Here is an 11,997-nt window from a genome sequence, read left to right on the forward strand (position 1 = left end):
CAACACGATAGGTTTACCTTGATATCAGAGAGGTACGAGGATTGCCAAATTATCCATTAAGTCGTTTCATTTTTGTTTGCTGGAACACATTAACAGGAGGACAGGACAGGAGGGGTGGAGGGGAGGAGAGGGGAGGAGAAAGGAAATAAGGAAAAACTAAACAGAGCGGTGGAGACATGAACAAATTGAACAAAGGAAATGCAGAAGAGGAGAGCAGGTCATTGGTTGAGGTGGATAGTTAGATGTATTTGGAACAAGGATAGTATCAGGGAAAGAGAGGTATCATTCAGTTAGTTCTGCCTGATCTGTTTATCTTGTTTGTGATGTAACCTGCCATTCATACTTCCATGCTGTCTGTCTTGGGTGTCTTGGAGATCCAGAGCGTTGATTGGTGGTTAACACTGGTTTTGGTCCGTGGTTTGCTTTATGAAATAAAAACAACGGAAACAGAATGAACAATAGTAGAACAAAACTAAATTAGAATAGTAGAACCACAGATGAATCGTAAAACAAAACTGTGTGTACGTGTGTGGTTGTGTGCGTGTGTGTGTTAAACACGAGAGCTGTTGCTCACACAAACACTTCTGTGCCAGCCATACCCAGCGATAAAACTCTGGATCCTTGCCTACTCATAACTCCTCATAACTCATATTTCCTCAGATCGCGTTTGTCGTGTTGTAAGTTCAAGTGTGTCGCCTGTTGTAAAGGAGAGACCTCACACGCGCTAGAGTCATGGCTAGAAGGGTCATGACCCTAGCGTCAAATCAGATTAACATCAGATTTGACTTTTTGTAGCAGGTTAGAAACATTTACGAAGCAGGTTAGAATAATTAACGAAGCAGGTAATAATAATTAACATAGCAGGTTAGGATAATTAATGTAGCAGGTTAGGAGAATTAGCATAGCAGGTTAGGATAATTAGGTTAAATGCAAAACATTTCAACTTTTGACGTTCATTTGACAAAAGCTTGATCCCTTCTAGCCGCGTTAGGGCTTTGGGAGCGTTTCAGGAAGAATTTTACTGCGGCAGGCGGGAGTCAGAGGCGTGATTAACTGGTCTCTGTCTGTATATTCCCTCTCAGTTCCCCAGCTATCGGAAATATGTTAAAAACCAGTGGTGGAAACAGTACCAATTGTCATATTTGAGTAAGAGTAAAGATACCTTAAAAGAAAATGACTCAAGTAAAAGTGAAAGTCACCCAGTAAAATACTACTTGAGTAAAATTCTAAAAGTATTTGGTTTAAATATACTTAAGTATCAAATGTAAATGTAATTGCTAAAATATACTTAAGTATCAAAAGTAAAAGTATAAATCAATTCCAATTCCTTATATTAAGCAAACCAGACAGCACAATTTTCTTGTTTTAATTTACGGATAGCCAGAGGCACACTCCAACACTCAGACATTAATTTACAAATGAAGAATTGTGTTTAATGAGCGTTTGTGTTTAATGAGTCCGCAAGATCAGTGGCAGTAGGGATGACCAAGGATGTTCTCTTGATAAGTGTGTGAATTAGACAATTGTCCTGTCCTTCTAAGCATTCAAAATGTAACAAGTACTTTTGGGTGTACATTTTTTTAAACATTTGGATGTAGTGAAGTAAAAAATAAAGTTGGCAAAAATAGAAATAGTAAAGTACAGATATCCCCAAAAATTACTGAAGTAGTTCTTTCAAGTATTTTTACTTCAAGTACATTACACCACTTTTAAATAAACATCAAATCAGACGGACAGCGATACTAAACTGGATAAATTAAAAAAACAAAGTTGCTGCCCAATCAAGGCAGAGGAGAGCTGGGAGTGTCTATATAGGAGATGTAAAGTCACAGTAGCGGGGTAGGGAGGTTGGTTGGCATTATACAATGTGCTGGAGTTGCACTTTGGTTATTGTAGGAACGCCATCGACCGGGCCCAGCTATCGACCCAGAAATCATAGAATGTGTTACCCTATCTGTTGCCAGAGTAGGGTAACACACACACACACACACGCACATCGCCTACACACAATCACAATAATAATTAATGACAGAGGGCTGAGCCAGTGGCCAGGGCTGTTATGCTAAATGACTCTTTGCTAACAAGGCGTCCTTGTGTTATGCCAGTGATTATGACTGAGTAAGCACTGTTCTTACCAAACAATTACAGCCCAGACCCATCCATCACAGCACAGGAACGGGGGGACTGGACCCATCCATTAGTGGATGAACAGGGGGGGGGTAGGGTTCACAGATTGAGCTGTTTCTCTGATTAATTTTGAGTATGCCAATTCAAGGAATTAAAAAAAAAAGAGTTGATGGGAGTGTAAGTGTGATTGATAATGAGAGAAAGAGGAGTATATAAGAGAATATTATACGATTGGTTTGTATGAGGATCATAGATTGATATTTTAGTGAAGTTGTTATCAGTAAGGCAGTACATTTTACATTTTACATTTTAGTCATTTAGCAGACGCTCTTATCCAGAGCGACTTACAGTAGAGTGCATACATTTTATTACATTTTACATACTGAGACAAGGATATCCCTACCGGCCAAACCCTCCCTAACCCGGACGACGCTATGCCAATTGTGCGTCGCCCCACGGACCTCCCGGTTGCGGCCGGCTGCGACAGAGCCTGGGCGTGAACCCAGAGACTCTGGTGGCGCAGCTAGCACTGCGATGCAGTGCCCTAGACCACTGCGCCACCCGGGAGACAGTACTGGGGACACCGGGGACTTAGTCTGTTCAGTTGTGTTGTACCATAGGGAGTTGAAGTTTCTGTTGTTGCAGTGGTGTGTCATGTCTCACCTCTTACTAAACATCTGGAAACAGCAAGTCCCAGAAGCCACCAGGATGAGCAGCAGCAGAGGGATGGTGGGGATGATTACATAAACCAGCAGCATACCTGCAGAAGGAGGATAGAGCAGAGATGGAGCTCCAGAGAGACTATTTCAGCAATTACACTCTATTTAAACACTGTCTTACATTCCATATCATCGCTACACCACATGTCTCACTTTCTGGTGTCCTGCCATACCATTTAATTGTCTCACCTCCCTGTCTCACCTCCACCTGTCTCACCTCCACCGGTCTCACCTGAGGTTCCAGCTATGACTACGTGTGGGGCGTCGTCCTCACTTGGTCCGGATTGTTTGACCTCATCTGCCTGCACCACCGCCACATCTGGGACAGACAGACAAAGATACTGAATCAAAAAGGGATATACTAACTGATACCCTCATGCAGTCAACCATGCTGACCTCCAGGAGTGGGGCTGATGTGGCTGGGCTATGCCCCAGTGTGTGCCTCCTCACCTGGGTCACGAGCTCCAGGCCTGTCCCCCTGCTCCTTCCCCAGACGGCTCTCTGGATCAACATCAGAATCAGAAAAAACTTGATTAAACAAAACTGATATGCATTTCTGTTAGTGTAATGTTTTACCAGGCTAAAACACAATTGGATCGCAATTGGATATCACAAAATTGGGAGAAAAAGGGGGGTATACTTTTTTTTAGAATAAAAAATAGATATAACAACCTTTTAAAAGGGAAACGTATAGAACACTCGACAAAACACACAGAACTCATCTCATCTGCCGTGACATTTGCGTACCTGTGTGATGCTGCGTACCTGTGTGATGCTGCGTACCTGTGTGATGCTGCGTACCTGGTTCGTACTTGCAGATGAAGTTGTGCTTCATGTTGCACCTGTCATCGTTCCACTGGTACATGTAGGCCCCGCCCAGCCCATGGAGCGCTGTAGGCTGGTGGTACATCACTACACATGCCTCCCCTCCGCACGACGGCTCGTCAAAATACCAGTTCCTAACACACACAATCACACACAATAATACACATATTCAAATTAAAATACAGACATACACAAAAGCCTCACCAAAGTAACAGTTGCTGTGTGAAACATACACACCTGAATTGGGACACACTCCCATCGGTCCAGAGGTAGAGGTCAGGACAGGAGGCGAAGCCGCCGTTTTCCTGTGTGTGTTCTCCTTCTGTCCTCATCAGCCCGATCCAGAAATCCCCGTCTGCTATTCCTCCATTACCGGTACCTGCTCCTACCCCCGTTTCTGTCCCTGCTCCTGTTGAGGAGGTCCGAAGCTCCTGTAAGAAATAATATATATATTGTAAGTATATTATAAGTAAATAAGAAATATATTAACATGTTCATGATTGGAGCACTTTGAGGAGGTGTTTTTGGTGTTGTTGTTTGTACTGTCACACACACACGCGCAAACACACACACACACACACACTGACCTGTAGCAGGTGTTCTATGTGTCTCTGCTCCGCAGCGCTCTCTACACTCAGCAACGACCCTCCGTCCATCTCACATGCCTGTCTGGCCTCGCTGAATGCAATCCGGCTGGTCATTTCCCGGAAGTAGGCAATCTTATAGCATGGACGCTCCTCCCCTCCCTGACACACCGTCTGACCTGGAGGCAAATGAGATCATCAATCTATCTATTGATTGCATGTAGGGCTCGCACAATTACCTTCTAACCATGTAACCGACGGTTATGGATGAAGATCGGAATGCCCCCCCTCCCTGCATCAGCAGCACACATAGAAATAGAATGAATAGAAGGGTCTTGGGACCTCTGGCTAATTGACTGGTAAAATCATGGGTACACTCGAAATTGCTGCCTGGTATTGTGATGCAAAAATGTTCATGGGAATGTTATAGGGCTGTGACGGTCATGAAACTTTGTTAGCCGGTGATTGTCAAGCAAATAACTGCCGGTCTCAAGGTAATTGACAAAAATACATTTAGCATCTCCTTACTTCCATGCATACAGTAGCCTACAAGGGACTGATGCAGACCTTTGGAACATTTACATTTTTCTAAAAGTATAATAAATCCATTTAAAATAGCCTACACTATGCCAATAAATCCATGACTTATTTTAGACAGGTCTAAAGAAATATGACATGAAGAAAATGTAGTCTATTTCAGATTAACAGAATAGCATACTGTGAGTTGTCCTTATGTTAGGCCCGGATCTGGCTATGCCATATGGCTGTAGGCTACACTAGTTCATTTAGTAAACAAGATTTGCTTAGAATTCCGTGGCATTATTTTATATTATTTTATAGTATGAAGAATACAATAGCTGAATAAAATAGAAAGGATATTTTTTCCAAACGATTTGAGGGAGTGCACACATGCGGCTATTCTTTGTGGAGCGGTTAAAAAAGAAACAGGTCCTCCTATCTGCTTAATTTAGAGTTACGTTGGGCTATATGTTTAGATTTTTAATACATTCTAAGGCTACATGATGTGACTCTAATGATGATTTGAAAAAAGTTGCATGAAAGGCATGAGCTTTGCTTTGTTTTTTGTGCAGCCTGTACACACTTCATCAGTCTCTCATTCACAATTTGACAAACACTTGATAATGCCTCGAATTTCCCGGCGACATCCCCTTTGCTTGGCCATAATGCCCCCTAAAAAAATCCATGCCTTTTGCGGCCAGTGGCTGTTGTGCCCTTGTGCTGAATCTAATAATTATAATTCCCCCGGCAGCGTGCTCCGAAGCACCTCTCACTCACATGGCTCTCTGAGATATCTCAATTCTTATTAGCCAATGTCCATCACATGATCGGGTCCTTCTCACAGGCTACAAGTGAAGACACACATGTGTGCGTCCTTGGCCAATTCCGAGGCGCATATTGAAGATATTGGAAGAACTGTCCACATTTCCTTTGTCAGCCAACAAGATGAGTAGGCCTAACAGACAGCAAAAGCACTAGCCTATGTCAATCTACTATCCCCCATAGTACAAAGAGTTGACCTATTCTATTCTGTGCGAGAAATAAATATTCAATGCATCGTCTGGGACAGTTGTGAGATAGGATAGATCCCAAATTAATATAATCACTAGCATCAAAAAAAAACATTTTAAAAGCAAATGAGGCTGATGCAACGGATCAGAACTATTAGCTTAAAATGTTCATAAACTATTAGGCTATTTCTTCACATTATAAGTGTTGCAATGCGCATACGGCATAAGCTCAAATGTTCCAAAATGCAATCAATTAGCGGGAAAACACAAATCTCAAAAGTGACCGCAAATGCGATTATGCATGTAAGGCTTTTATAATAAAGGTGTATTTTTATGGTGAAAATGATCTTCCCCAAACTTGAAAGTCACGCGCTGCGTATGTATGCCAGTTAGGCTCTAAACACCTTGTAAAGCGGATTAATGTGCTTCATTTGAAGAAGTTGTTTGGCCACTTTAGTTGTGATACAAACCTTTTCAAAACATATAGGCCTATGGGCTGAGGTGTGCGACTATGATTTGAAAAAGTGGGGGGGAGTGATGCACTGTTTCTTGCCTTACTGCACACAAACTGGGCATCATTCACAAGTGATAGGCTAATATTGTCACCCATCAGACTATTCTTGATTTAATCTTGTCTTTACATATACTAAATAATATATGTGTGAAATTAGTTTTGATTTAGAATGGGCCGTTATCATGCACCAGTCTCAAAACAGGAAGGGGGAAAAAATACATGTCATCTTGGCATTTAAATAGTGAATGGAGGACGCTTTTTTCGTGGTTTATTTTCATTTCAGCCAGGTATATGTCAGAATGATTAGAAGGATAATAGAGTGCTGAGTACCGGGCAGTTTGCAAGTTTGATAGGCTACAAAAGACCTTCAGCAGCATCAGAGCTTGGAGAAGCCAAATTACCGTGACTAAACGGTCACGTGGAATTTGACTGCCGTCATGACTCGTGAACGTCGGTGTGGTGGTAATACTGTCACCACAACAGCCCTAGAATGTTTATTCAGATGATGTTAACGTATGTGGCACAGGCCATGGAATGTATTTTTTGTAATGTTAGTTGAGTTGAATCAACAAATCACAGCACATATTGATGGGTACACTTCCTGCTTTTTCTTCCTGCTTTTACTTCCTACTCTGCTCAACGCAATGGCCATCATTCCACTCACTATGCTATCACTGACTCGAATGGGGACGCCCATTCTATTCCTTCTATTTCTATGGCAGCACATGCAGTCAGGAGCGGAGGAGAGCCGAAAATGTGCGTCTTCAAAAAATAAGTATATTCAAACGATTATTACAGTGACCGCGGTCACTTGGCTGGCCAATTACCGTCATACAAAATTCCATGACCGTCACTACCCTAATTGTAAGTAAACAATTTACATAAGGATTGATTAATTAATCAATGAACAATTATGTCAAATCTATCTGTGTCAGTTGTATGCAATAGGAGTCAATTTAGGCAACTACTGTATGCCGGTAATCTATCGTGGACAGACTACGTAACATATATGGTAGTAATTTACGTGAGATTTTCAGTTCTTGTTTGCCGAGATCAGTATGCCAGTAATACAGCCAATGCCATCAAGTAATGGTTCCACCACCGTTTCAAAATCAAGGTACTTCCTTGTTCTCTACTCATTCCTGTGGCCGTGGCTGTGTTTGTCTTTTCCTCCCTCCATCTATCTGACAAACCATCCATCATCTAATCAGTGATCAGTAAATCCACCAGACTACTGTATCTACACCCAATCAGCCCCTCCACCGGTCAGTACATCCATCAACCATTCCACAAATTAACCAACCCACCTGTCAATCAACCAGTCCACAAATCAACCAACCCACCTGTCAATCAACCACCTCACCAAACAACTAATTTATCAATCTAAAAATCAGTTCATATTAGTGATACCTCAGTGACTCAGATACCTCTCTGTTGATCTTAAGAAGTGGTTTGAAGGTCTTAAGTGAATGCAAACATCTCCATTGAACTTATCAGTTGTACACAATCCCTCGACCCCCTCCCACACATACACCCTTAACGACTTTTGGCTTCCCGCCAAAAGGATGTGGTCATCGCATTCGCATCCTCTCAGTACCTTAGAATTTACCGTCTTCTGTCAATCAGGAAGTGACTCTAGCTAACTGACTGTAGTAACAGGGCTGCTGATCACACTGTAGGCTGGAGGCCCACTTCTAGAACAGCCTTGTTACCGCTCACAAACGTACTTTTACTGGATGTGTTCACACACTGATATGACATTTACAGTAAGCAGCAGTCATGCTGTACTGTACGTATACACAAACACAGAGGAGACACACCCACAAACACAGAATAGACACACCCACAAACACAGAGTAGACACACCCACAAACACAGAGTAGACACGTGTACTTTCACAAGTATGCACGCACACAGGTACACACATACACACAAATATAATCACACACATGCAGCACACAATATTCAGCATTATAAAGCTGTACTCTATGATGGCAGTTAAGTGGGTGAAAAGTGGCGGATCTGGCCCAGATTCTGGACTGACTCATAAAAAAACGTGTGTGTGTGTACACGAATATGTGTGTGTGTGTGTGTGCGTGTGTGTGTGTATGCATGCATGCGTGCATCAGTGAATAATACCAGTGATTAATACACAGGCAGTTAAAGAGGCCTAATAATAACATTAGCAGTGTGGCCAGGAGGTACTTTAAATGATTGGCTGCCTGGTCTAGATCAGATCTGCACTATCATCACTTTGGACCGGGGCGCACAGACGACCAACAGACTCAGCATTTTCACCCCCTTTCTCTCTTTCTTCCTCTCTTCGTTCATTCCCTCCATCCATCCTGCCTCATCTTCCTGTTCTGATACCTCAAAATTCTTCTTCTCAACCCAAAGCGTCATCGTTTTCCTTTCTCCCTTTCTTTCTTCCTCTCTCGCTCTCTCTCCTTTATTCATTGGTTCCCTCTATCCGGCCTCCTCTGCTCTGATTCCTCAGATCCACATATTCATCAGTTCTTTCCCTTTCTTTTCCTCTAACAGCCTCCTCTTCCTTCACCTCCTCCTTCACCTCTTCCTTCACCTCCTCCTTCACCTCTTCCTTCACCTCTTCCTCTGTTTCTCTCCTTCACCCCTCTTCCTCATCCCCTTTTCATCCTCTGCACTTTCCCTATCTTGGAACATCAACCCCTCTCTCTCACTGATTCTCCCTCTGTCACTTTGTCTTCTCCCTCATCTGTGCCACTTTTTCAGTTTATTTAGACTAAATCACATAGTAAGGACATTTTAGGTTAAAGAGGGGCATATCTCACCACTAATGAAATAAAAGTTGTCCACTCTCCCCATCTGTCATCTGTCTGACTATAAGACTCTCTCTCTCTCTCTTTGCTCTCTCTCTACAGTATGTCATGGATTTGAATGCAAACATGTTAAGTCAGCTGCCTGTCCTATGACACCGACAGCCCTGACACATGTAGAATAGCAGTCTAATGTAAATCATAGATATTCCTACATTTAGTCACAGAGGGAAGGAACAGTAAATAGACTCAATCTTTACAATCAATAAAACCAATAAATCCAGTTTCCAGGGTAAACCAACTCTAACAGGCTCACACACACATTCATACACATGTAACTGTAGCAATGCAATAAAAGCAAAACTGTAGCAGTTTACATGTAATTACATTTTTGACATGAACAATGGAAGGAATAGAAAACATGATTCCATGTGGAAAAAATGTTTCTTTGTGTCAGATAACCTAATCTTATAGATTGATGTATATTTTCCAATCCTAACAAAATTCACAAATGTCCATCTAATTTTAATGATGATGATGGTGGTGGTGTTTATGATGATGATGAGCTATAGGCCTATAACTTTAACCTAGTCACAAAAGATAACATTTTACTGGTACTTTATGGTTGAGATTATTGTTTGATGAGAATGGTTAAGGAATTATTATTTGATTATTCTTATCTTGAAGATAACAGAAATACCACCAATATTCAAATGTTATTATTTTATAACGCTTATTTGTTTTATACGATCATTGAAAGTAGACCAATATGTGAAAAACTGACCATAAAAATGATCACATCATCAACTTACCACTGACAACTCTTGCGCCGTGACCGCTCGAGGCCATGACCATCACTCCGCATAGAACTCTCAGGATATTCTGCTCCGCGCTCTTCTTAGATGATTGCATACTTGACAGAGGAAAAGCCTGAGCTTTGAAATAAAAATGGTATTGTAAAAATAAAAAAGCTCCTTCGCTCACATTAGAGTTCACCGGTCTACTGCCAGTTTGTTGACTGCGACTCTGTTCTCAGTCTCTGCTGTTGTCATGGTTTCCACCCAAATTTCCGGTTTTTACTTTGCAGTGAGCAAGATGCTCTAATGGGATTCGTACCGGCACCCTCACGCGCTCGAGGACCGGAAAATGTTCTAAGAACGGGGGCTCGCCTCGTGCAGACAGCCCACCAGAGACAGTGAAACTGCGAAAGTGGCTCCCACAGGCGCGCTTATTGATCCCCCTCCCTTTCCTTCTCTCGTTGCTGAGTCCCTCTGCAACTGATCGACCACACACAGCTGTCACCTCGCGCCCCACCGACTATTTAATTAGCCTCGTGACACGTGCCTCGCACCCCTCCCCAATCTATATGTGCGAAATCCATTGATAGCATGCTTGAGATTAGATGGAATATAATTGCATGAACACTTTAAGCAAATGCGTCAAACTATAAACTAATATTAGGATTAAGCTACAATACGGTTCACTAAAATATAAACTATACTACATTTGAGAGTCCAGTTCTAGAGGGTTACTCCTGCATGCTGGTGTCTTAAAGGTTCAGAACTCTTGGCAGGTACGCTGACACAGAGGGAGGCTACATTGTATGTATATTAGCTGTCCTGGCTTGGGGTCACCACGGTAGCCACCTGGGACTTAACCAACCCCCCCCCCCCCCCTTTCAACTGTCAAATCCAATCAAAATAGATGGAAACTATATCTATACACCAGAGCCTTGGGAGAGTAATAAAATAAAAACGCATACTAATATGCCAGGCCAGAGACCAGAGGTAAATGGGTTGTTCCATCAAATGAGTGCCTCTTGTGTCCCTTTAATTAGAAATTGTGCACCAATATTGAATTTTAAAAGCCTGTATATTAAATGAATGATGCTTTAATATAGACCACATGGATAATTAAATAAATCAGATTTGTTTTTATATGAATAAATTCAGCATTTTGACATATCCCTCAGTCATTCCTGTGTCACTTCTAGGAAGACTTCAACCCAAAGTCTCCAAGTTTACACCATCATTGTAAAGCCCTAGTTATTTTGTTGCTTTGACAGTCATTTCTGAAGATTACTATTCATTTCATGTGATTAGTGATTCATTTACATTTGTCCGTTCATTTTAAGCTGAACTCTGTTAAGTGAATTTAACTCTTGTTTTAAAATAGTGAAACTATTGCATGTAAAATATATATTTTTAAAGAAACATTGAACATCTAATAGTCAAATCATGGTGTAAAAGCAGGTGAGCTGGTTCTACTCTTCTTGACCATTTTCTGGTGTTTTGTGGTGAAGAACTGAGGCGTCGAGCATAACACATCAACCCTGTTACCCATAGATAGACTGATTAGAAATGTTTTAGCAATAAAAAAAAATTGGTGAATCTTGCATTCAACTGACCCTCCCTGTTGCGCACAACAAGCTTCCATTCCCTCTGTCACAAGGTGATTTGTGGCTGATTTAACATGAAATCATCAACCCTGTTACAGTCAACTATGTTACTTTATTTGGCTCTTAATAGGCACTTACTATATTATAATTTTTTATTGATAACCTTGAGATGGAAAACATGTTTTTATTACGTTAAACGTGCTCTTTATGACAATGTTAAAATTGGGTGAAATCTAAAAAATGTTGGGACCAAGTCACACTTCTTAAAAGGCATCAAATTGGTAGAACACCAAAATATCGAAATTATTTTCATATTGTTCTCCCACAATTTCATATAGTTATGATGATAGCCAATGACATTGTCTGGCAGACAGGCCCTCTCTCTCTGTGTTGTATTGATCTGGTCGCTATAGCGATATGGAGCAAGGCTGTTATGGCCCTCTGCTGTTAAACACGCTGTAATATGCATTGACACAAAATATGCTATTACTTAATTCACTGTTAGA

The 11,997-nt window shown here is 41.5% G+C and overlaps 1 protein-coding gene across 1 annotated transcript; it reads right to left on the reverse strand.

Annotated features, from left to right (window-relative positions):
* Positions 1-337: 337 nt before the first annotated feature.
* On the reverse strand, positions 338-10,005 carry LOC120027682 (chondrolectin-like). The gene is made up of 8 exons (XM_038972676.1): positions 9,906-10,005; positions 4,259-4,434; positions 3,909-4,102; positions 3,630-3,805; positions 3,297-3,347; positions 3,079-3,165; positions 2,791-2,887; positions 338-422 (listed from the first exon to the last, which is right to left on the reverse strand). Exons 1-8 carry the CDS (start codon positions 10,003-10,005, stop codon positions 338-340), a joined length of 966 nt encoding a protein of 321 aa, XP_038828604.1.
* Between the last annotated feature and the right edge of the window lie 1,992 nt (positions 10,006-11,997).

Source organism: Salvelinus namaycush, chromosome 33 (assembly GCF_016432855.1).
Source record: "Salvelinus namaycush isolate Seneca chromosome 33, SaNama_1.0, whole genome shotgun sequence".
NCBI classification, from domain to species: domain Eukaryota; kingdom Metazoa; phylum Chordata; class Actinopteri; order Salmoniformes; family Salmonidae; genus Salvelinus; species Salvelinus namaycush.

What these genes read in the sequence shown, in the direction of transcription:
- LOC120027682 (XM_038972676.1), bottom strand. Translation starts at nt 10,005, where the DNA reads ATGCAATCATCTAAGAAGAGCGCGGAGCAGAATATCCTGAGAGTTCTA. An exon ending in AGTCATAGCTGGAACCTCAG is followed by an intron (nt 2,888 to 3,078) that starts GTGAGACCGGTG and finishes CTCCTTCTGCAG; the next exon opens with GTATGCTGCTGGTTTATGTA. An exon ending in TTCCAGATGTTTAGTAAGAG is followed by an intron (nt 423 to 2,790) that starts GTGAGACATGAC and finishes TATTTCATAAAG; the next exon opens with CAAACCACGGACCAAAACCA.